Genomic DNA, 26,365 nt, shown 5'->3' with positions numbered 1-26,365 from the left:
CAGCCACTTGGAACACCGTTTGGTTGTAGGCACCCAACAGAAATGCGCACAAATGTTCACCGAAAGAAACACACCAGAGAATCCATAGGAGAACTATTCATCATAACTAAAAATTGCCATCCACCCAAATGCCCGTAAATTCTAGCATTTCTACTAGATGTTTGTAGCATCTACTACATTTCTAGCATTTCTAGCTAGAAATTCTACTACATTTCTAGCTAGAAATTCTAGAACTTCTACTAGATGTTTGTAGCATCTACTAGTTGTTTGTAGCATCTAGTAGCATTTCTACTAGACGCTGTTGTCTTCTGGATACATGTTTCAAATATACTATGTAATATTTCGCTTTTCTTTTAGCTTGATTTATAATATCGAGCATCAAATGGCTTTAAGAAATGAGATTCAACTTTTTAAGCAAACATTTCTAAGTACTTAATGTATGCTGCATTCTGCACTGGGCTCCGCGACTGGACGTTCTTTCCAAGATGCCCTTAGACCAGTGTCTCCGCTGAAGAAACATACTTGCAGCTAAATGAAACCAAATAATAAGTACCGCACTCAGGACTGTGCAAGAGAGGTCCTGGCACTGGCTCTCTTGTAGCCAAGTCCTAATTCACAAGACAGGGAACTTTTTGGGCGAATGAGCTATGCCCACCTATGGGCTCTGCTTTCTCTTTAGACTGTCCCCTGGGTAGCTCAGACTTTGGAGTTCCCAAACTAAACGCCCTGAAGTTCTGAGGTTGGAGAGAGAGAGGTTGGTTAGAACTTAGACATGTGAGCTGCGGTTCAACACGCAGGTAGAGGAGACACTCTCTGTGTGGAGGGGAGATCCACAAGCAGAAAGAGAAGCGGGGAGGACGGCTGCCTAAGGATCCAGCTGATGTTACCGCATCACCACTTGCTGGTGCAGAACTCTGAGAAACCGAAATTCAAACCTGTCCTCCCAGGCCCTTGGGAAGGTACATTTCTCAAGGTGAGAACATAGAACATACTGTACCCAACAGTTTGCTAGTTTGACTATCACTTTTAAATATTTAGGCCTGGGTACTTGGGTGGTTTAGTTGTTAAGCGTCTGCCTTTGGCTTGGGTCATAATGCCGGGGTCCTTGGATCGAGCCCTGCATCTGGCTCCCTGTTCAACGGGGATCCTGCTTTTCCTTCTCCCACTCCCCCTGCTTGTGTTCCTTCTCTCACTATGGATCTCTCTGTTAAACAAATAAAATAAAATCTTTTAAATAAAAAATATATAATAAATAAATAAATAGTTGGACTTATGGTATATGGGCTTTATTTATTTCCTGATTCTGGACCCCCCAGATGTTAGAGGTGAACCTGCATGGAATGGTATTAAAAACGCAATCTACTGCTAATTTCTGTCCCCCTCACCATCCTCCTTATTAGTTTGGTTTCCAGAAACTTGAGGAAATTTTAAAGTTTTTGCCTCAGACAGATGCTTATGGTCTAGTGGTGTAAAAACAATCAGATGGTTGCCAGAGGGAAGGGGCGTGGGGGGATGGGTGAAAAAGGTGAAGGGGATTAAGAGCACACTTATTGTGATGAACACTGGGTAATGTGTAGAATTGCTGAATCACTATATTGTACACTTGAAACTAATAAAACACGGCATATTAATTATACTGGAATTAAGATAAAACACACACAAACACACAGAAGATGGACAAGACGGTAGCTGTGCCTACCTGGAGGGGCAGTAGAGGAGTCCAAAGAATGGACTCATTCCAGAAAGGCTCTGGGTTCCCATCCAAACCTACATCTACCTAATTGTGCACTTGGCTCAGTCCCTTTGCTTCTCTAGGCCAGCTTCCTCACTGATAAACAGAGAATAATTGCACTTTCTTCACAGAACTGCTGTGAACAAAAATTGACATAATTTGTGTGAATGTTCCTAGAATACAGTGTTAGGAAAACCTATGGTAAACAAATTTTATGAAGCAAAAGTAATTTCACAGATATTCTGATCTATTATTTGTCTACTATAGTTGAAACCTGTTTTACTTAGTTCTCAAATTGTTCTTTTTTAAAGATTTTATTTATTTATTTGACAGACAGAGATGACAAGTAGGCAGAGAGGCTGACAGAGAGAGAAGGAAGCAGGCTCCCCACTGAGCAGAGAACCCGACGTGGGGCTTGATCCCAGGACCCTGGGATCATGACCTGAGCCGAAGGCAGAGGCTTTAACCCACTGAGCCACCCAGGCGCCCCTCACATTCTTTTATTAAAGACATCATGCTTTTCTGTGGTAAGGTGTCTCAACCTTACACTTGGTTCAGCAAGTCTATAGAGAACCAGGGACCTTGACAAGAGTGAATTACCCTGAAAGCCCTCTCTTTCCTCAATACAGTTCTTGCTCTACCCACGGGTTTTTCCAGCAGGAATCCTCCTTGAATTCCCTCAACTGACCTCTCCTGGCTTCACTGGGTAGAGCCCAGGTGGTAGGTAGGTCTGTTCCTTTCATGTGTTCCTCCCCTTGGGTTTTCATGATGCTTTCAGAGAAGTCTGATTAGCAAACTCGATTGATAGTTCATTACGTAATTGGAAATATTCTGTATGCCTAATTTCTATAAAGGAAAGTTGCTAAGAGAAACTTTTTTCGTATCTTCTCAGATTCCTTTCATTCATATGCTTTTTTGCTTTTATATTTCCACCTCTTCTAAAAATGAAAAGGATAGAAGCAAAGAACAAAATAATACGTAAAGACAAAAAGTAGGAAAGAATTGAGTGTGAAGGGAAAGGGGAGATGGAAATGCCCGGATCAAGGAAAGATTACTAAATTCACTTCCTCGAGAGTAAACTGAGTGATGAAGTTGGGTCAGCACTGGGATTCCCACCGCATCTGCCAAACTCCAGGACTCCTGCCATTTCCATTACTCCAGAGGACCAAGGTGGAAGCTCATGGTTCTCCTCTACCTTTTGGTGTCCCTCAAGGGTTTGAATTTGATATCGAGGACAGCAATTTATAAAGGATTTTGATGAACCAGAGCACACACCAGGGGTGGGACCAGGGTAATACTGGGTTTGGAAAACACATCACCTGACAGGTATTGAAATGACCTGTGTGTGTTTGGCCTGGAGAAGAGGTAACTTGCAGTGAGACAAGAAAAGTGTCTCATTAAAAAACAAAAACAAAAACAAAAAAAAACTGAATGTCAAATTTTGTCCCTATGAGTTCTAGAGATAGAACCGGGTACAAATAATGGAATCTCAGAGTCTGGCTAAAGTACTTTTAATGAATAGCGTAGTCACCAAATGGAATGTGCTTGCTTCCCAGTAAGGGAGCTAGTGGGTTATTCATCAGCACAATTATCCAGACAGAAGCTAGATGGCTTTCTATCACATGTTTTTTTTAAAAACAACATTTTGTATTTGATGAATGGAGGGGGAAAATAATCTCAAAAATTCGTTTTTATTTTTTAAATCTTTACACTTAAATGATTTAAAGTCCAGCTTTAAATCCAACTTTAAAGTCCAACTTTAACTCATTCACTCCTGAGTCCCTCTAGGTACACTGGTTTCATGGATCATTTTGAATTTTACTCTGATTTAAATGGAGAATGATTGGAAAGTTTTGAGCAGAGGAATGCCCTGATATGACTTAGTTGAAAAAGAATTTCTTGGGGCACCTAGGTGGCGTGGTCAGTTGAGCACCTGACTCTTGGTTTCAGCTGAGGTCATTGGTCTCAGGGTCATGAGATCAGGCCCACACTGGGCTCTGCTCTCAGCATGGAATCTGCTTGAGATTCTCTCTCCCTCTGCACCTCCTGTTCCTGTTCTCTCTCTTTCTCTAAACGAAATAAAATAAATACTAAAAAAATAATAATAATTTCTCTGGTAAGTGAGTTTGCACAGGACTCTGGGTTGGTGGGGGGCAGGGAGGGTGCTGATGTAGGACACCAGTGGAGTTGGGAGACCACAGGAGTCATCAACGTGAGACTATGGTGGTGCCGATCATGGAGGGATTCATAAGATGTGAACAGATTCTGAGTGTGGCAGTTAGGAGCTTGGTATAGAGATCTGGGTTTGAGATCATGTGGGTGGTATAAATTGCATTTAATTTGACTAAACATTTATTGGACCTCTACCATTTGCTGGGCACTAACCTAGACATTTTAGGCACAAATATTAAGAATATAGAGTATCTCCTTCAGGGTTCTCGTAACTAATAGGGACAGTAGACATAGCAATATCACCTGAAATCTGTAATAAAAGTAGGTGTAAAGGCCTATGAGGATGCAGATGCAAGGACAAGTAATTAATTCTACCTCTGGGAAGAGCCAGGAAGGACTTTAGAGAGAAGCCAAACAATTGAACTGGAACTGGAAGGTTAAGGAGAATCTCCTCATGTGGTCAAAATAAGAGGGGAAGACATGAGTAAGCAAATGAGGCTTTGGCATGCCTTAACTTGAAACAAATTAGTCCACTGAAGACCTGATACATTTCTCCCCATAATCTGGAAAATATAAAGACGAATGTACTTCTATAGACCTACATATTGCCATATATGAGATCAAGGGACCTTTATTCCTGGGACTTGAAAATAAAGACTGAGTTCCATGTAAGTTGCAAGATTATATCTGGTTCCATAAGGTTTATATTAACCAATGTGTCTTCTCCTGTCCTGTCTGTGTACGTGGACTATTTTACCCAAGATAGAACAGGAGCCAAAGCAGTCAGTCTACATTTTCCTGTCTTAGGGAATGAAGGTACTACTAAACCCAGAAGAAAAAAGGAGGCAATCCTTCTTTTTTAGCATGGCCCTTAAATCATCTCAGGCCATGAACAATAGAACTTAGAAAATATTTTGTGAGTCCATCTTCTACCTCCTAGACTATATCAAGATTCTCTGGGCTGGAGGATGGGGGAAAGAGGATGAGAAGGCACAACAAGGACATAAAGAGAGAATGTGGTGGTGCCAGAGTCTAACAGGCTAACTTGGAAGGTCATGTCACACACGAATGGCGTCAGCATTCCATTCCAGTGCCTGGTCTCCATTCCTGTCACTATTGCCCTTTTGGTCAGTGTGGCGTATTCTGACCTCCTGGCTGGAGTTCTGCCTGCCTTTGCCCTTGTCTTTCTCTGTGTGGGCAACTCCCATTTTAAAAACTCCAGACACCAGGAAGCACTCTTACTGCTCTAGCAAAGCCTGGAAAAGCCCAGAAATCAGGGACTGGGGAAAGGTGTTAGGGAAAGAAAGCCTTCTTATACTCAGGTGGGAAAGAATAGGACCAGTTCAAAATCAACATCCATGGGACACCTGACACGGTACAGGAAAGTGATGATACACAGCCCTTCCAGAATCTTTCCTCCTCTGGTCATTCTGTCTTTCTTTGCTTAGAACAATTAGGTTGTTGAGCCACAGCTGAGACTCAGAAAGGATTTCAAGGAACAGAATTTTCCGCTTCTTTGATTCCTTTAAAGATAGGAGTATCTTGGGATGCCTGGGTGGCTCAGTCAGTTAAGCATCTGCCTTGGGCTCAGGTCATGATTCCAGGGTCCTGGGAGTCCCACATTGGGCTCCTTTCTCAGAGGGGAGCCAGCTTCTCCCTCTGCCTGCTGCTCCCCCTGGTTGGGCGTGTGCGCTCTCTGAGAAAATAATAAAATCTTTTTTAAAAATTAAAAAAATAGGAGTCTCTTATGTGACATCTGCTGCCCTCCATCTTCAGCTGTGCTCCTTCCTGACTCCTTGCCGCGAACCATTCACATGTGCTCCTCTCCACACCCCGGGGGGGATCTTTTATTCCAGGGCTAAGAATCTTAGTTTCTTTAGATTGTTGTTTAAACATTTCTCTCTGGTTATAAACTTGGCTTTGTGTCTGGGAGCCCTGTAATAACAACAATAAAAAAAGTCATTTAGTAAGCCGAAGCTGTTAGAAGCTATTAGATAAATGGCATTACAACTGGCTGTCAGTAGTAAAGTAAATAGTAAAAAGATAGCATGACTGGCTGGTCCTTTAGACCACAACCTGGAACTGGACTTTTGTACTTTCTGCTGAGAAAAGCATGAGGTGCCTGGGAGTGGGAGGCTTTACCAGATGACACGCTTCTGCACAACGACAGTAACTTTCTGAAACACTCTGAGCACTTCTCCTCTCACTTTATTTCCCTACAGTGGAATGAGGGGGACAGGCTCGGGTTTGACAGATAAGCCGTGCCCCGCGCAGGACAGTTAAAAGGAGTTCCCCGGGGCCCACACACGGCCAGTCCTCTGGCTGAGGCCTGTGTCCGGACACCCTGCACCTTAGCGCTCTAGCTTCGGGACATAACGTCTCTGCTCACATGCCTCGGGCTTTTTGGCAAATTACATCTCTCTTTTCTAACCTCCCTACTTTTAACTATCTTTTCACCCAGGGAGCACGCGTTTGGAAACCGGTTGCAGGTGGAGAGAGGCAATGTTCGGTTGGCTAATCACGCTTTCCAAGCTATCCGGCTCGCTTTTTTCCCCCATTCCCGCACATAGCTAACTTGAAGCGTTCCTTTCCATTTGTTGGCTGCACTTAATGCTGTTTTAGGTCCTGCAGTCTTTTTGGGAACAGCGGTGGGCGGAGAGGAAGGAAGCGTCCTGCAACTACCAATACTTTCCTCTAGGAGGAGCCGCGCGGCCCAGAAGAGAGTGACACGCACCAACTCCAACTCCTTCGCGGGGAACGCTTCATCCCAGCTCCTCGGAATGCCTGGCCCCAACCGCGCTCCGCGCCTCCGCAGCGGCTCTCGAACCCGTCGCCCCGAACTCCCGCTTCCCCTCGCCGCTGCAGCCCGGGTCGCGGGGGCGGCGGGCCGGGCCCGGCGTGACCCCTGGTGAGCGGCTGCAGCCGTTTCCCACCCATCCCCTCCCGTCCTCCCTTCCCGTTTCACCCCGCCCCCTCCTCCTCCCCAAGCCTGACAGCCCGCGAGCTGCCAAGCAGGGCGCAGCCATGGGAAGAGGAGGCGGTCTAGGGAGCGGCGGCGGCGGCGGCGGCGGCTGCTGGAGCGGCGGTGGCGGCGGCGGCTGCTGAGCCGAGGCGGCGGCGGGGACTCCGGGCTGGGGCCGCGCAGGCCCGAGGCCCCCGCGCCCTCGGCCCCAGCGCGGAAGCGAACCCGCGCTCTCTATCCGGAGGCGAGACTCGGAGGTACTGGAGCGGGGGAGGGCCCTCAGGGAGTCGGGTTCTTCTTTTCCCCCATTTGTGCCTGGGGCCCTGGGAGTGGACCAGTTGTTTATGAAAATGGGGCTCTGGCTTATGTATTTAACACGAATCTTCCCCCCCCCCGGGGGACTTGGGGGTTGGCTGTGCTTTCCTCCTCCTCGCGAAGAAGTTGTTTGCGGGTGGGTTGTAACTCGATCCACGCTATGGATGTGTGTGTGTGTGCGTGTGTGTGGACCTTGGTGGTGGGCGTCAGGGAGTTGGGGGCGATAGGCGAACCATCCCACGCTGGCGCCTGCTGTGACCAGTGTTTGCGCTGCCTGGAGGGGCTTCCTCTGAAGCCAGTATTGTTAAAGTCCTAAAAGTTTTGCGAGTGCTGCTCTTTGACAACGTCAGCCGGGCCGGGGCAGGAACGGCTGAGGCTGCGGCCGCCGAGCGGGGAGAGGTCCCTGGCGGCGCGACCGGAGAAGAGGGGAGGTCGTCCGGCTGTGCGCGTCGACACCTCGCGCTCCTCCCCAAAGCGCACCGCCCTCTGCGCGTTTGTGCAGACTGCAGCCACGCTTTGGCACCGGCGGAGCTGGGGTCAGTAGAGTTGCGGCCGCCGGTCCCCGGGAGCTGGAGTGGGTAGAGACAGCGTGGCGAGCCGAGCACCCTCAGCCCCTGACACACTCGTGGTTATGAAATCAACCAGGCTCAAAGTTTGGACAGAACTGCCCGAGGCATGAGAGCTGCGGGTGAGTGGGGAAGCCGCGCGTCTGGGGAGAGGGTGCTGGCGGCGTGCACAGGGTGCCCGGCAGGATTACCCACTCGCGGGTGCGTGGGGGAGCCTATTTTGGGGTGAGTGCTTTGTATATAACCCAAGTGGGGAGGCCTCCTCCGTCGTGGCTGCGGGAGTTGGTAACCTGGCTCCGGGTGTGTGCGCTGTACGGGTGTACGTGAGCGCTGTGTGTATGTGTGTGTGTGTGTGTGTGTGTGTGTGTGTGTGCGTGTGCGTGTGCGCGCGCGCGCGCGCGCGTGTGCGCCTGGGGAGGCGTGTCGGCGCCTGAGCCAGTAGGGTGTGCAGGGAGGAGGTGAAGGGGAGGAGGAGGCCGGAGAGGTGCCGCCCGCCCGTTTGTGCAGCCTGGAGACCTTGGAAGGGACAGGGAAAGGTAACGGGAGGCCAGAGGGTTTGGAAGTCGCAGGAGTCCTGCATAGGATTTAAATGCCACAAACTGAAAACACTAAACCCCTTGCCTTTGAGGAGCTTCGGGGTGGAGATGGAGGTTCCTGGAACTCTCCGGAGACTTGGGATGGAGGACGACGGTTTTAAGACATGGGTGTATGTGTAGGTACAGAACCCTGGAGGTCCAGACCCGAGTTGGAGCTGCAGATCTGAGATTCCCGGGGTGCCGCTGGGCACAGTTCAGAAACTAGATGGTCTCTGGGGTGTTTACCTTTAGAATCCCTGGCACCTGTGCCTGGAAAGGCACTCACCTTTCTCCATACATGTTGTGGCAGCTGTGCCGTGGGCAATTGGTGTTCTAGGCTAGTTTCCACCCGGGTCACCCTGCAAGTCCTTTCCTTTGGGGTGCCAAGGTATATAGACCTTGGAGGTAATTAGTGTGAAATATTTTCCAGAAATTAAAATGCTGGATAGAAACAAAATAAAATGATTTAGTAGATAGGATTGTTGGTTCTGTCTTTTCTGTGATTGGGGATGCTGTTTCCTTTTGAGAAAAGCTTGGTGTTCCCATATTAGATTCCACGGGGTCTCTGGTTATTTTTAGTTTCTCTAAAGATGGACTTCAGATGCTGGAAGGATGTGTTTTCACGCAGAGACCCCTGGAAAACATTATTTGTAGTTTAAGCACGGTTCATCCTTTTTCTCCTTCCACCCTTGTGAACTTCTTGATTCACATACGTCTAAGGGAAGTGGTAAGTCAACATTCACTTTTTCATTTGGAGTAAATATATCACAGTGAAATTATAGTTTTGGTCGGCTGAATGAGATGGAAAGCCGACACTTAATAGGCAAAGGTGTGAAATGAAAGTCTATAAATGTAGTGACAAAGCCATGACTTTCCAGTGCATTTTTTTTTTTCATACTGAGCATAACTCTGCCTTGCAAATATTTGTTCTAGGCAGAGTTTGGGGCTGTGTTTTTTCTATTATTAGTGCATAAACAGCAGACTCCACGTCATAAACCACTTAAAATGGATACTAGGCATCTTCTCTATGCTCTCTGGTGCTTGTGTTTAACAGATGTTTAAGGTGCTTGGTTACCTCTGGGATTATCATGTGGAGTATTTCATTAGGTCAGGACATAATGTTTATAGCATAATGTAATAAATGGAGCCCCAGTTGCAGCGTACTTCTGCCAAGTGCATGAAATACCCCAGTATGGAAACAAATCTTGAAGTTGGTCCAACTTGGCGAGCTTTTTGGCTATCTACGGGTAAGCATTGTTAATGTAAAGATAAATATGAGTGATATAGTGAGAATGTGGCACAGCAAATTGTTTAACTTAGAAAAACAGGCGTGGGTTATATTGATTAAATTTGCTAACCGGAAGATTAAACTTCTCTGGTCACTCCACTGGTAACTTGCACAGTAATGGGGACTTGGTTTAGTTTTAGAGAACAGTTAAAAGTATGTCAATAATGAAAATAACTTAGTGTGTTCACATGTGTCCATAAAACCCTCACCCCCCCCCTTTTTTTTTAAAGAGAAAACCCTATAATCTCTGTGGTAATGATTTAAATAATAAGAGATTTCAACTCATCCACTTTCTGAGCTTTGAATTGATAAGAATGGAAGCTTGGTAAGGCTTTCTAGTCAGCCCTCTGCTCATTGTGTAAACAAAGCAATGAGGGTATCTTTTTGGCAAGGGATTTTTTTTTCAACCTTGAATGGTATAATGTTAATAACGTGCCCAATAAAATGGTTGAAGAGTATGGTAACCAATTTAAGAGGTACCTAGCAGATGCATGAACGTGCACCTCAGCAGCCCTTTCTGTAAATGGGCCAGCCCACCTCTTCTTGAAAATAATCAGCTGGGAATCTTGCTTTCTCGCTGGCCAGTCCATTCTAGAAGAGATTCATTATTAGAATGTTCTGTTTTGCACTAAATCAACATTTTGTTGGTACCTATTGACCTATTGTTCAGTTGCTGGAGCAACACACAATGAATCTAATCTCTCTTCCCTTTAAGTGCTATATTTGAAAACAAACATTATGCCCCTTCTTCCTGAATTATTATTATTTTTTTTCTTATCCTTGGAGCTCTTCTCACCCACAGTGGGGTCCTACCCTTCCCTGCCCTGACAACATGCCCCAGAGTTCACATTCACCACTTCCCTCATCATGTTTGTCACCTAAAACTCAGATGTGAAATCCTTAGTTCTGGACTTTCTGCATCTGTTCAGGCTGCTTAATATTCATGAGCTATTTTAACCATCTCATTACACAGTTCACTAATTTCAAAGCTGTAAACAAGATAGCAACTTACTCTTTTTAGATTAGTCATCCACAGTCAAGACATTATAATCCTTCAAAATATTTTTCATGTTAACTGTACTGCAGTAACAAAAAAAAATTTTTTTGTCATGCCTGAATGTCCTATCTATCTATGGAAGGTGCCATGCAGTGAGGCTCATACAATCCTACTACTTAATTTTTCCCCTATCAAAGGAACACTAAGCCAAAAAAAGAGAATAAAAAAAAAAAAAAAAACAGATGTAGAATGTTCTGCAGACAAGCAAATTGAAGTTGCATATCACAGACAGGTGGGACCTCGAGGTATTCTTTTCCTGGACCTTATTGTGTCTGCTTCCACAAGCATGAGTCAGTCCTAGCAATCAGGCATTTACTGAAGGCTCATCCTCTCCAAGTCTCAGAGAATATGCCGTCTGGCACTAAATGAAGTGACAGTACATCTGACAGAAATGCTTCCTCAGGCGACTGGGATTGAAGATGTATACACAGGACATGACTGAGTCAATAGCCCATCCTTCTGGAGGTTAATGGCTTGTCATGTCGCAGGCAATTCAGAAGCACACCTATTAATGTGTTGGTTCTAAGACAGGTTCTTGCCTCCTGTTGTGTGTCTGGATCCAAGTCAGACACAGGCTGTGATGGTTTTCACTGACCAAGTTCTAGCCTTCTTGGAGGAAAGAAGCAAAGCTGGGGTGGGGGTGTGGGGGGAAGGAGGGTGTGGTTCGAGGACAAACAGCTTTGGGGCCCCTTGGACCTCAGTTTGAATTTGAGCTTTACCACCAACGTGCGTGTTAGCTCTTCTGAGACTCACTTTTCTCCTTGGTGAAAATTATGTCGCTTAACACCCGGGGCTGAGATATTGACACATAGCCCCTGTAGCATTTATGGCCTCTACTGCTCATTAGACACCTGCCCGATACGCTGGATTGTCCTTTTATGTGCCTGTCTGGGGCTTCCCAGCTAAGTTATGTTTCCCTAGCTACCAGTTGAGAATTTGCCACAGCTGAGAATCTTCTGTCTTCTTGCAAGAAATGTTTATGGTTGATGATGATGATGATGTTGTTTTTTCTCAGCAAGGCTGAATGTGAAAGAAAGAGCCGTTTTTCCTGGCATAGAGAGAAAACCAACCTGTGATATGGACTGACATCTGGGTCTACCAGAAGGTCTTCCTGTGCACATGGACTTTTGGTCAGAGCAAGGGGCCAGTGACAGTCTGTGCCCTTTGATGAAGTTGTTCATGCTGCCCCCCCCTTGTGTGTGTGTGTTTGCAGTGAGATTTCTCACTTATCCCCTTGAATTATGATCCCCATCTCTATCACATTTGCTTCTGAACTTTTTTCTGTTCTCATAGAAAGGAAGGAAATAATCAATGATAAAGTGCCTATTTTTTTTTTTTAAAGTTCAAAACTTGTTTCACAACTCTCTACCTTCTATCCACCCCCCCACCCCGCCACCCTCTGGGGAAAAAAAGTTATGGCAGACCCACTGACAAGTACTTAGACATGTAATTTCCAAACCAAAGTTCTACTTTGATATAGGAAACCCTGAAGTCAGGATGGCATAATATGAAACCATAGTAAAGTTGGTGTCAGGGAACTTGGGTCCCTTTGAGCTCTGCTGCCTGCGGACTTGTAATTTTTGCTAACTATTGAACTTCCTTGACTTTCGTATTTTTTACATGTCAGTAACAGAGAACAAAAACAAAAGCGAGGAATAAACAAGATGCCCTTTTAGGATTCTTTGGGGGGCTACGATTTGAGTTCATTTAATTACTGAATTTCTCTTTTCTCTCAGTGCCTTTGGGACTTCCACTGAAACTTTCTAAGAACACCTATTTCATTTGTTTTCAGTTTTCTGGTCTGTTTTTTCATATCTGCCTTCCTTGCTAGGAACAGTTCCTCAAAACAGGAAATAAATTTTATTCATTTTATGTTTTTCCACTCTTTGCTGAAAGCTTGTAAACACAGCAGTCATAAAAAAGTGTTAGTCTAGGGGCACATGGGTAGCTCAGTGGGTTAAGCCTCTGCTTTTGGCTCGGGTCACAGTCTCAGGGTCCTGGGATCGAGCCCCACATCGGGCTCTCTGCTCAGCGGAGAGCCTGCTTCCCCTCTCTCTCTCTGCCTACTTGTGATCTCTGTCAAGTAAATAAATAAAATCTTTAAAAAAAATTTTTTTTAAAAAGTGTTAGTCTAATTAACATGGAGTGCTTTGGATAGTCGAACTCTAATTCAGAGCATTTACTTAACAAGCAATTTTCAATATAAGCATCAAGAAATAGTGTGTGCTTTTCTTATTCTCCCACTGTTAGTATTTTTAATCAGTTAAGTAAAACTGGTAAAAGCGTAATCAGGGCTGTGCTTCCTGAAACAATAACAGCTCCTGATGGTCCAAAGCAGAAAGTCCTTGGGAAGCAGTTTTCTTTCATTGTTTGTTGTTGTTTGTTGTTGTTTTCGCTTTAAGGGAAAGACAATTCTGTGAGGTTTACCAGACTCTTAAAAGGAGGACAGAAGGGATCCTTGTTTAGTTTCAACTTATTTCTTCAGTCAGTGCTTTTCACTACCTTTTAATAGAGGCAAATGAAGCCTTAGGTCAGGAACCAATTTTCCCGAATAATGGTTCATAAGAAGGCTGTGATTTTCTAAGAAATTGTTGGGCTGTGTTTTTTTAATTAGCATCTAAACCTACCTTCAAATGCTCCATTTCAAAATCAGTAGATAATTTCTCCTACAGAGTTCTTAAAACTTCCAGATGTGTGTACTGCTTTGATTAGGCATCACTTCTTTTGTGACGGACAAGACTTCAGTCAGTTTTCTTTAGAATAATATCATTATAATCCCAATGAATTATACTTCTTAGATTGTGAATTTGTTTAAACATAAACAAGTCTATCTCCAGCTGGCTGGGCTTCTAAGTGAAAAGAGTATCCCAGGGAAAATGCTCACTTCACAGAGACTTGACACAGGTGGCAGAGAATACTCTGAGAGAGCCCTCGTTCAGCCCTAGAACACCAGAGGAGTTTGCAAATGGCATAGGTGCTGTTATATACTTATTATGGTGGACAGCCTGCTGGGCTAGACATTTGCTCTAGTAACTCCTCCTTGATTATTTCCTCAGTTCTTTACAAAATTAAATTTTAAAGTATATTATTTAAAAACTTTAAAGAACTAAGGGAACTCTGTTCCTACCATAAAGTCACTGGTCCAAAGGAAAATTCATTTTTTTCTTTCTTAAGAAATGTACTTTATCACATAGTAGGCACCGTAGCTGTCTTTTTTCCTTTGGGTTGCTGTACCAAAAAAAAAGTAGAATGTGGCCATTACCAAATAGACATCCAGAATTCTCTCCCCACGTGCTTATTGAAACAAAAGGTGCTACCAGTGATGCACTAAATGGTTCATCTCAACTTTGGCGATGGCTGGTCATAAGCTTCCGCCGGTCTTCCAGTTCTGACCTCCCCTGGCCAGGCAACCTTTGTCCCTGGTCAGGATGATGGCCTGTGATCCTAATTCACTCCATTTGCTGCTTCTTCGGACACCTGCAAGCTACGTTATTGTTATCCCAGAAAACCTCAATTTGGCAAAGCAAAGTGAAAAACGGTCTTAGAAAGCCGATGCGAATGATAAATTATGAAAAGAGTACTGAAGACAGAGCCTCGAAGGCGGCTTCTTGCCCTAGGGGTAGAAGAAGATACCAGAATCCTTGGGCAAGATGATGATGCATGAAGAAGGGATACCACTTTGATGCCTTGCAAGTCAGAAAGATTACAGAAAGTGGAGCGAGAATGAAGAGGAATGATTTCTTTTATATTAGCTCTCAGCATAGCGTCTTATTTCCTTTAGAGACATTGGCACAACGGTGCTTTGCTTGTCACAGAAAAGTTGTTTAATAAATATTTTTTCATGACCTTAGTTCGGCGTGAAACAGAGAAATGGAAGTGTTGATAAGACGGATGTGGCGAGCTAGGGGGCGGGGGCAGGGAAGGATCTGGATGGGGTCAGGTGCTGACTAGGATCTAAGCTCAAAATGCAAATTGGTATTATTCTCCTTAGATTAGTGATAACACCCAGACTTGATTACCAGATTTCCCAGATGGATCCTGTTCAGGGTCTGGCAAAGTCAAGAAGTTTTAATACCTGAAGCAAGATGGAGACATGTTGAAATTTTTTTCTGTGAGACTCAGTGGGCTTTGGGAGACATATCCAGTTTGCCAGCTCTGAGTATGTCCCTCATCAAAGAGCAGAAAATTTTAATTCTCTTTGCCTTTGTCCTATAAACTTTAGTGTGTTTATTTCTTATAGTACATGTAGGGTATGTGAGAATTAGGAAAGTCATCTGAAAAGTACTTTGAAAACTACTTGGGAAAAGATGCTGAATAAATAAAAATTTTTTATTAGCCTGCAGGATGTAAGTTTGGCCAAGCCAGTGGTATTTTTGGGATCACTGTGAAAAATCAAAGACAGAACACATATTTAGGGAGTCATTACTGTGTTCCCAGGAATGTGCTAGACACTCTGGGGAATATAAAAGTAGTATAAGACATGACCCTTGACTTTAGGACCTAGCACTCAAGCTAGGAAGGCAACACTAATAATGTTTGTTGTGCGATTAAGGAACAGTAGACAATTATACAATTTAATGAAAAATTCAATTACAGACCGCAAATGCTATATTTATTTTGAGAGAAGGGAGATCTGTTTGGGCTGAAGTATTTGGGGCAAGAGCTTATGGACAAAGTGGCTTCTGAGCCAGTACTTTAAATATGGGGTTTTTTTTTTTTTTTTGGTTTTGTTTTATTCTTGTTTTTTTGATAACTCGATGTTTTGTGTGAGAAGGTTAGGAATTGAGCACCAGAAGACATATCTGGAGCTCACTGGGGCTCAAGGGAGTAGGGAGGGTGGACCAGTGGATTTGTTTTAGACTAGAAGACTTCTTCGTTGCTTATCATTAATGCTGTGTATACATCTCTCCTTAGGGTGGGACTATTGGGATGGCCACCCTAAACCTAGTCTTTGCTGGAAGGAAGGGGGTGACTGTTGCAGAATGCTTCTGCATACTTATCTTATATGAACATTATATAAATTCAATTTGAAAATTTCTTTGATAGTATTCCAGGAGATCAATAAAAGATACCAACCGTATGGCTTCCTTTCAAGAACATGATCTTAATTGGACCCTGCAATTGTAGAATTGGCCTGTGATTCCCTCCTTTACCACCACTTCCCTGCCACATGCTATAAGGACAGTTTTGGCCCAATAGTCACAGGGCCTTATGGAACTTGCAATCATCCATCAGTGTTTCTCAACAAAGGCACTGACTCTCGGCTAGGCTGTGCCTAGGGGTATTTGGAAATATGATCGTTACAGGGACTAAAAAAAGTTCTAGACACAAGACGTGAATAGACATTTTTCCCCAGAAGACATCCAGATGGCCAACAGACACATGAAAAGATGCTCAACATCTCTGATCATCAGGGAAAGGCAAATCAAAACTGCAATGAGAGATCACCTCACACCTATCAGTGTGGCTAAAATCAACAACACAAGAAACAGCAAGTAGGGATGTGGAGAAAGGGGAACCCTCTTGCACTGCTGATGGGAACGCACACTGGTGCAGTCACTGTGGAAAACAGTATGGAGGTTCCCCAAAAAGTTAAAAATAGATCTACCCTGCAACCCAGCGATTGCGCTGCTTGGTATTTACCCAAAGAATATAAAAACGCTAGTTCAAAGGGACACATATACCTGAGGTCTGTAGCAGCACTGTCTACAATAGCCAAATTATGGAAACAGCCCAAGGATCCATTGACTGATAAGTCAATAAAGAAGATGTGAGATTTATCTATGTATTTATATCTGGATATATAATGGATTATTATTCAGCCATTTGCAAAGACCTGGAGGGAGCTAGAGAGTATTATGCATTATGCTAAGTGAAATAAGTCAAAGACAGATATATGATTTCACTCGTATGTGGAGTTTAAGAAACAAAACAATTGAAGAAAGAGGGAAAAGAAGAGAAAGAGAAGGAAACCAAGAAACAGACTCTTAACTATAGAGAACAGTCTGGTGGTTACCAGCGGGGAGGTGGGTCAGGATTAAGGAGGAAGGTGGCTTGTTGTGATGAGCACCCCGTGTGTATGGAAGTGTTGAATCACGGTGTTGTATACCTGAAACTAATATAACACTGTATGTTAACTGGAATTTTTAAAAAGGAATTACAGGCTTTTTTTTAGCGCTCAGAGTCAAGGGTGCTTAATTTCTGTAATGCCAGGAGCAGCCCTACAAATGGAAGAATTATATGTCTTCAAATGCCAGTGGACTGCTGCTGAAAACTGATTCCAACATCTGTATTTTATTTATAGGTGAGGAATGGGAGTCCCTGAGAAGTGACAAGATTTCTCTAGGATTAAATCTCCACCACGACAGTGACAGGTTTATAACCCACCTTGTCTAGCATTCTTTCCAGGACTTTCTGCTAAACCACATTGCCACCCACAAGCATTGACTTTAACCATAGAAAAGTGTGTTATTTACTTCTGTCGTCCATATGTAAGGCTGACAGTTAGCTGTGTTAACTACCCGAGTGGGTGGGTTGTGAATCGAGGCAAATGACACCTGACTAGTTCTTTTCACTGGGAACACATTGAGATTTGCCTGTGAATCAGGGCCAGCAGATGCCCTCTAACCCATCAGCCACCGTGATAGTTTACAGATAGGTCGGCATTCTGGAAAGGGGATGGAACAGGCTTTGAAATCATACAATCTGAGCTTGTCTGATGGGGTCTGAAGCCAGCTTTGCCGTTTACTACCTTTACGGCTCTCAGCAAGTTAATTAAACTCTCTGGGCTTTATCTGCAAAATGGGGATAATGATTCTTAGATTACAAAGCTGTTGTATGAACAACGGGGTGCATGTACCCCTTCTTTTCACTATATCTATATCTTTGGGTTAAATACCTAGTAGCACAATTGCCGAGTCATCGAGTAGCTCCACATAGCCAAACTGTGGAAGGAGCCGAGATGTCCTTCAACAGATGAATGGATAAAGAAGATGTGGTCCATATATACAATGGAATATTACTCAGCCATCAGAAAGGATGAATACCCACTATTTGCATCCACGTGGGTGGAACTGGAGGGGATTATGCTAAGTGAAATAAGTCAAGCAGAGAAAGACAATTATCATATGGTTTCACTCATATATGGAACATAAGGGATAGCACAGAGGACCATAGGGGGAGGGAGGGAAATCTGAAAGGGGGGAAATCAGAGAGAGAGATGACCCATGAGAGACTGTGGACCCTGGGAAACAAACTGAGGGTTTCAGAGGGATTGGAGTGGGAGGGAGGGGTAACTGGCGGATGGGTATTAAGGAAGCATGTGTTGTGATGAGCATTGGGTGTTACATGCAACTAATGAATCACTGCACACTACATCTGAAACAAATGATGTACTATATGGTGGCTAATTGAACATAATAAAAAAGAGAGAGAGCGAGAAAAACCAAGCTGTTGTAGTGTAAGTAAGTCAAAACAATGACTGGCCCATGTTGGATGCTACAGAAAGAGAAGACTTCTATGCGTACCCTTCTGAGAGGCTGTGTGCCCAGGGACTTGATACCTTTACCCATAAAAGATCGCTTGATAGCAACTGCTGCTTTTTTCCCCTCTTCTCCTTTCCCCAATCACCCAAATTTAGGGCTTCAGTGAGTCCTTGAAGTGTTTCTTTTTTTGAACTATTGAAATGTCCCTCCTTCAGAAGAGTACTACTGGCCAGAGATTAGTTTCTCTAATCCCGGCTTCCCTGGCAGTGTGCCTAGACTATAACCGCACAACAGAAATGACACGTACACCCACATCGGTTACTGGTGGCTTCTGAAACTTGGATTTGAAAGTCAGTATTAAATTATTTCTGGATATATGTGTTTGTCAGGGAGATTTCTGCCGGTGTTGGGAGACCCTCATTAGGCAAGGTGATACTGTCTGTAAGTTCAGGGAGAATTGAAGGTTGGCCAGTTGGGGGTGTCGTGTTGTGGTAAAAGGCCCTTGTGGGTAAAGAACAGCCTATGGTGATGTGATACAAGATACAAGAACCTGGAGGAATGCACAAAAAATCCTGAGGGTGTTTCAGTCCTTGACTTTGAGGAAATATCCAGACTTTGACACACTCTAGGTGCATACTTTCCCATTGTTCGCACCTCCAAAAAGGTAAAATGATGATTCTCCTACAGATATAAAATGAACAGATATAAAAATCATACGGATATTAATTAATGAAGTAACTTGAAAAAATATTCTAGCCACTTCAAAGGAGAACTCAGAGAATCACAAATGTATATAAAGGAATGTTGAAGAGAATTTCAGAATCCAATCTGTCCATTCTCAGGACAGTAATCGATTACATTGCCGTGGACACAACTGACTTGCACCGCATGGACAAAAATTATTTTTATGGCTCATTTCTGTAAGTTAACTTCTGACTCCTCCGAGAGAAAAATAGCTTCCTCAAAGACAAAGGCTTGGATCCCCATAGGATCAGCTAATTCCCGGGGGGCCTCAGCATTCCATTGAAAGGATATCCAGAAACCTTTCTCATTTCTAAGTCAGAGGTTTTCCTTATACCTTTATGATTCCACTAGCCCATTCCTGCTCGAACTCCTCTAATTTGCTGATGAATATTTGGGGAAGTGGAATTCCTGTGGCCCTTGGGATTCTCCATCTTTCCGAAATATATGCTTTATTTTTAAAAACTTTTTCTTATGGGAAATTTTAAGTACATACAAAATAAAGAGAATAGTATTTCGAGCCTCAGGGACCCATTCCTCTTCAGTTTCTTTTTTTAAAAATTTTAAAAATTTATTTAATTTATTTAAATTCAACTAGCCAATTTATTAATTTCATTAGTTTCAGATGTAGTGTTCAATAATTTATCAGTTTCATCTTCTAGAGTCATCAGCATTTTGCCAATTTTGTTTCATCTTTCCATGCTGCTGCTGCCCCCAAGTACTTTGAAGTGATCCCCAGACATCTTGTCTTTTCGTTTGTAAATATAAGTACTGTAGCATGCATATCTATCAAGTAAGCCTCCTATTTTTTTGGTCACTATAGAGTCTGTGTTTTATAGGAATAGAGAAAGAATACTTTATGAGAGAACTCTGTACTCTTCAGGCCTGAGTTTGTGATATGTTGGTGGGGGAGACCCAACAAAGTAAAATCAATGTGTGTGTGTGTGTGTGTGTGTGTGTGTGTGTGTGTGTGTGTGTCTATCTTCAGAGGACGCTTTCTCTCTTGTCATTCAGGCCCCAGCTCAAATGTCACCTTCTCAGAAAGGACAGGACCCCTCTGATCCCAGTCTAATAGAGTAACCTTCTCCCAGTGAGGTCGTTCTACATAAGATCTTGTTTTGTTTTGACATCACTTATCATTATATGGTATTACCTTGTTTATTAATTTGTTTTCCAGTTGTTTGTCCATTTCCACCAACAAAATACAAACTTTATAGTAGGAACCTTTTTGTCTTGATCACTTTATATTCCGTATAAAATTCTTAGTTACTTTTGGTTAAATACATGAATGAATGTCTTTTAGTAGTTAATAGAAGCTTTGTTAGCATTCTTCCAAACATTTCTCTTTCACACATCCAAAAATGTGTGGCTATCATGTGCTAGTTCCTAGCATATTTATAATTTGGTGACTTTCCTCATGCTATGGATTGAGGCGTTCTTTCCAGGGACCGAAGATAATCCAGGACAACTATACTATCTCCCTATAAATTACCTTAGCACCGATATATCCAGTAGCCACTTTGTCAGTAGACACAATTAGGAATAATGTTTTGGTTTGGATTTCTCCCAGAAGCAGACTGTAAGGTAAGAATGCAGGTAAAAGTTTGTTTAGGAAAGTGAAATAAGAAAGGGAAAGGAGCCAATGAAGGCAAGTTCCTTTGGAAACTGGAGTTTTTGATTTTCCCAGAGAGACTTTGGGAGCCCAGGCAAATATATCTCAGAGTCCTCTCATTCCAGGATTCAAAGGTCTGAATAGTCAGCCACCCACCAACTTCCATCAGACATCAGTTCCTGGTCATTCATGCTGGGGATGGCAAAGCATTTCGTCTTCAGATAAGAAAGAACTCTCAGGAAAAGAAACACCTGGTGCTAGCAGTTAGGAATTAGGCAGGGCGAAGTAGAGGTGAGGGGATGTGGCAGGGAAGGGGGCAGGCAACTTACACTGAATAATACAGTGTGATATTTTTCAAATATACTTTTTATTTGGACTAATTTCAGGTTAACAGAAATTTGCAAAGAAAAATTGTAGAGTTCCTGAATATTCCTTGCCCATTTCCCCCTAATGTTAATATCCATAACCCTGGCATATTTATCAAAACTAAGAAACAAATATTAGTACCAAACTATTAACTAAAGTCCAGACTTTATTCCTATTTTGTTTCAACTAATGTACTTATTCTATTCCAGGATTCAGTTCAGAATTTCACATTGCATTTAGTTTTACACTTTTAATTTTATTTTTATTATTTTTTAGGGGGGGCAGAAGGGCAGAGGGAGAGAGAGAATCTGAAGAATCTCTGTGCTGGGCGGGGTCCCAGTCATGGGGCTCAGTCTCACAACCCTGAAATCATGACCTGAACCAAAATCCAGAGTCCTATGCCTGGGCTGCCCAGGTGCCCCTACGATATTTAAATACTGTGCATACACTCTGGTATTAGGGCCTTCTCATGTTCAAGTAGTCTTTGTAACTATAATGGTTTAGCTCTGTAAGTGAAAAATACGATGACGTTGACAACATCCAACATCATATTAGACAAGGTTATGTTCTCAAAACAAAACAAATGTATCAAAACAACAATAAGGGGACGCCTGGGTGGCTCAGTTGGTTAAGCGACTGCCTTCGGCTCAGGTCATGATCCCGGCGTCCTGGGATCGAGTCCCACGTTGGGCTCCTTGCTCAGCAGGGAGCCTGCTTCTCCCTCTGCCTCTGCCTGCCATTCTGTCTGCCTGTGCTCACTCTCTCTGACAAATCAGTAAAAATCTTAAAAAAAAAAACAAAAAACAACAATAAGAACAAAACTGTATTCCATAGACCTATGTGTAGCTTAGTCTCCATCAGTTAGCTGAGAAATACCCATAACGATGTGACGACTTGGAGGAAATTGGATTTTCAGCATGTATCCTGATCATTAATGTGGAGGAGGACCCCCTGAATCAGACATGACCCAGCCCTTCCAGTGAGCCCTGCATCGTGTGTGCATGTCGTAGTTAATTCTGCTGACTGAATCACAGAGCCTTGAGACTGTTGGACTCGGGGCAGCTAAGCCACTTGTCCCAGGCTCCGCAGGTGGTAAATGACACCACTGAGATGAAAAACATGTCTTCTGCCTTCAGAGCCTACACTCTTACTCCTCAGTAGTCAGTTTCTACCATTCTTCTCTGCTTGCCTAGCACTGCTGGGTGCCCTTCTCCTAGGCATGTGGTCTTCCACAAGTCTGTATTCCCAAACCACAATGGATGTGGGTGCATGGTATATTTCAGAGTGAGCTGGCTGAAGCATCAGCCTGGGATCTGTGAATTTTTTCAAAGCCTACCTAACAATTGTGAAGCCTGTTCTCTTGATAGCCACATACATTGAGCGCAGAGCTCTGCAGAAAGTCACCCATACTCCAATAATGAAGTTTGATATAGGGCTAGTAACAGGTTTGGAAGCAAGCATCTCTAAAGAGTGGGGCATTGATGTTGTGTAATAACTAAAATACTGTATTATCCTATAATGTGTTTGAGTTTGGATAGTTGACCTCCATTTCTCTGCCTTTCCATAATTAGGGGTGTTTTTGTTTTTGTTTTTTGTTTGTTTTTTAGTGTTATATCAGGGATATGGCGCATTCAGTGAAATATTTGATTAATCTTTATACTTGCAGTGGCCCAACTGAAAATTTGTCTAAGCTGCCTTAGAACTCAGGACATGAAATTCAGAAGGAAAAATTCTTATAAATTATTTGGGCTTTGACTCTGGGAAGATAAACAACATGAATATCTGGGCTAACCAATGCTGAAATTTCTCTAACCTCTAATTCTACATTCAGAAAAGAATATGCTTTAAGGGTTTTTGTTTATTTTTACTTTGATTACAAGTTGTTGGAAGCCTAGAGTTAGTATCTAATAACACAATCTGTGTAAAACACAAATTATTGGCTCACTATGAAATCTGACTTCTAAGAAGATACAAAGGGACAATCATGTAAAAATGGGCTTTTTTTTTAAGAAGAAATAAGTGGGGGTTGACCGAACAGTAATCCCTTCAGGCTCTAATGTTTAGAGCATTGCACGTTTTTGAAGGAGGAAAAACATGACCTTTCAGAACCTATGTGTCAGACTGTTTTCTTGACTTAAATGGCTGCTTTAAGTTGGCATGGGTTTATGTGATGGGTTATGTGGCATGTGACCTTTGACCCTCTGTATACGCGATGACAGGCATAGTCTGTTCATGCAAGTTGGCCCGCTGAGCTCGGCCAGCTTGCCCTGGCTCTCAGGGTCTCTGGAAGAGTGGGCCAGGCTGGCTGCACCACAGGCCTCTACCCCTGCGAGATGCCAGGCTTTGACACACTGAAAAGGTTGAACTTGAAGAAACTGCCTCTCATCTTTAAAAGAGCAAGTCAAAATGTTTTTTTGACTTGTCAAAAATGCAAATGCAAAAAAAGCAAGTCAAAAATGTTTTTAACACCTTATCAATTTCCTTAGGTGGAATCAGCTTTTCTGACTGCCTCTTTTTGCAAAGCCCTCCGATTACTAGAAGGAAAATCTCGTTAGCTGTTATATGTACACGTTCGGATTTACTTTCAAGCTTCTGGACTATAAGCTCCTCCAGGGGAAAGGACTGCCTGTTCTCTACTTCGTGGGCGTGCAGTAGTTTGCTTCACCAGTCACTGGTGTGGGGGCAGCGTTAAGGAAGTACTTACCACCATCAGGGGCTCTACAATGTTCTTTTTCATGTTATATTGTTTAATCCCACATAAAACCCTTATGAGCCACCAAAGTCTACATTTGGTGGAACTGTGGCCTAGTTTCACTAATTTGTGCAAGGACTCACTGCTGGCAAGCAGCACGGACAAGACTCCCAAGTGTCTCTAACTCCCGTGCTTCTAATCATTCTAACCACACTATGGGATGGTTTTAAAACCATTCACAAGTTTTTCAAGAGGTGGAGTCCACGTTCCCGTTCCTTGAGCACGGGCTAGACTTCACGGCTCATTTCTAAACAGAGCCAAGTGGAGGTGAAGATGTGCAGCTTTGGAGACTAGCTCCTTCAGAGACATGGTGATTTCTGTCTTGGTCGGTCTGTCTTTTGGATCATTCACTCTGGCAGAAAGCATTTGCCATGTTTTGAGCTGCCCTATGGAGAGACCCAGATGGAAGGGAAGCAAGGCAGACCCACAGCCAGTGTGGAATGAAGAGCTTAGGTCCCCAGGCCAGCAGCTACTATGAAACTAAAGCATCTTGACAACCACCACCATGAGAATGACCTTGGCGGTGGAGCCTTCAGGCCCGGTCCCCCTGCAGAATGATTGTAGCCCCCTCCCCTCAACAGCTTGACTGCAGTCTCATGAAAGATCTTGAGACAGAACAACCCAGCTAAACCCCTGCCAGGTCCCTGCCCTAGACTGTAAGATGATAAAGATTTGTTGTTTCAAGCTGCTAATTTGTTATGCAGCAGTGGATAACTAAGGTCGCCTAACCCTGTCTTGATTATTTTTTATAAAAGAGGTTGTCTTGGGACGCCTGGGTGGCCCAGTTGGTTGAGCGTCTGCCTTTGGCTTGGGTCATGATCCAGGGTCTTGGGATGAAGTCCTGCCTCAGGCTCCCTGCTCAGCAGGGAAGCCTGCTTTTCCCTCTTGCCTTCTGCTACCACCCCCCCCCCCCCCACCGCCAGCACTCGCTCTCTCACAAATAAATAGATAAAAATCTTAAAAAAATAAAAATAAATAAGAAATTGTCTAAATTTCATTAAATCTTAAATTTTGAAATACACAGCTAGGAGGAATTTTCCAGGGGGGGAGAAAACAGACTGCTGAATACACACAGTAAAATATTAGTACCCAATTAACAGAATCATTACAATGACTTCTCTGGGATTTGGGATTTTGTAATTCAAATAGAAGCTGCTTTAAAAATCCATGATTTAAAGAGGAAGGCTATTTATAATAATTACATTGTCGATGTAACATTCATTTTGAACTTTAAAAAATCCTTATGGGAAAACTCAGGAAGTATCCTGTTTGGTAAGTTATCACTCATAATCGTAAATTGTCAGGACCATGCTTGCACTTCACATGATTTAAAGAGGGACATAAAGCAAAGTTGAATTTTAACCTCTTCCCTGGTGATTTTACCCAGTTTTTCAAAGAGGGTCCTAAAAGCTCAGAGGTCAAGTCGTTTCTTGGTTTGCTCTGCCTGACAAATTGCATTAACTCTACTTTATGGCCACTTGCAGTTTAATAAATGACTTGGACTTTGATTAATATCTTTTGGGCTCAAGACCAGGAATTTATATAAGACTTGGGGATATAGTACTATGAACTTATTTAAAGATGGACTCTGAAAGCTGGAGGGAGGTATATTAGTATTGGTTTTAGTGTATGCAGAGGTACTGAATTTGGAGTACGCTAAGTCCTTACAGAAGATCCTAGTTGATTGTCCTTTAAAAAATTATGTGGAAGTTATTTTTTTCCTATGTATTTATAAAACGAGCTAAGTGAGTTAAGGAATCCATTCATGAAATAGATAAGACTAGTTCTTGTTTGGTATTCAGAATGAAAATAAGGTAGAGATGCTGGTTTTTCCTTGACTAAGCTGGAGAACACAGATCAGAGTCTCCGAGTCCTTCCCTTTCTGTGTTTTTTCCCTCCACACAGTTTATATCCAGAGTTCTCGGAACCACTTTTTATATTGAACTGAACTTGATAGTATATGCTTGACCTTGATTCATGGGTTTGTGCTGCAGGGGATGATAAAGAGGAATATCGATAGCCTGAGTGCAAAAATCTAGCCCCACATCATTCATTCACATGCTCACCTACTCACAGGTTCACTCGTTAATTTAATCTACACTTTCCCGGAATAGTGGACTGGCTGCTAGAACACTCTGATAAACAACCCAGAGGTAACCTCTTTCCTACTGGGCTTCATGGTCTAGGATGGAAAAAGACATAAACCAAGTATAATTAAAAACTGGTCTTAAGTTACATAAAATCAAAGTATAAGGCAACTTGATCTGTTTAGGGCTTGGTGGTTAGGGAAGGCTTTTGAAAGAAAACCTTTGAAATCTAAAAGAGTAGAAGCGTGTGTTGAGGGGAGGGGATGGAAGCGCAATCTGGGCAGAGGGAACAGGAGTCAGGAAGATACCTGGTACTTTTGAGAACTGAACACAGTTTGATCAGAGTTCAGAGATTAAGAAAGAGCATGATCTAAGAAGGGGCCAGAGAAGGGGCTATATCTTACATGATGTTGCAGACTGTGTTACTTTCCTTATGTATCAAAAGAGCAACAGAAAACCATAGAAGGTCTTGAAGCAAGGGGGTGACATCATCAGTCTGCATTTTAAGGAGGTCACCTGGCTCTATTATGAAGAATGAATGGAGGAGGAATAGAAAGAGATATCTAGGGAGATAGATTATATCAGGAAGAGGTGTTGGTAGCTTGGACCAGTGTGGTGATGGGAGAGATGGAAAGAAGTAACTAGATTTGTCATTA

General features: G+C 43.2%; 1 protein-coding gene across 1 annotated transcript in view; it reads left to right on the top strand.

Annotated features, from left to right (window-relative positions):
- The first annotated feature begins 7,787 nt into the window (after window positions 1-7,787).
- LOC111140951 (growth hormone receptor) overlaps window positions 7,788-26,365 on the top strand; it is a 273,022-nt gene continuing 254,444 nt past the window's right edge. The window contains exon 1 of the mRNA XM_022493224.1: window positions 7,788-7,869. Coding sequence (XP_022348932.1) covers window positions 7,857-7,869 — 13 coding nt within the window. The 5' untranslated portion in view covers window positions 7,788-7,856. The remainder of the gene's footprint in view (window positions 7,870-26,365) is intronic.

This window comes from Enhydra lutris, unplaced genomic scaffold (genome assembly GCF_002288905.1).
Source record: "Enhydra lutris kenyoni isolate GAN:26980312 unplaced genomic scaffold, ASM228890v2 scaffoldscaffold5, whole genome shotgun sequence".
Taxonomy (NCBI): Eukaryota; Metazoa; Chordata; class Mammalia; order Carnivora; family Mustelidae; genus Enhydra; species Enhydra lutris.
The sequence above is the reverse complement of the archived record's forward strand: the minus strand, read 5'-3'. Positions and strand labels throughout refer to the sequence as shown.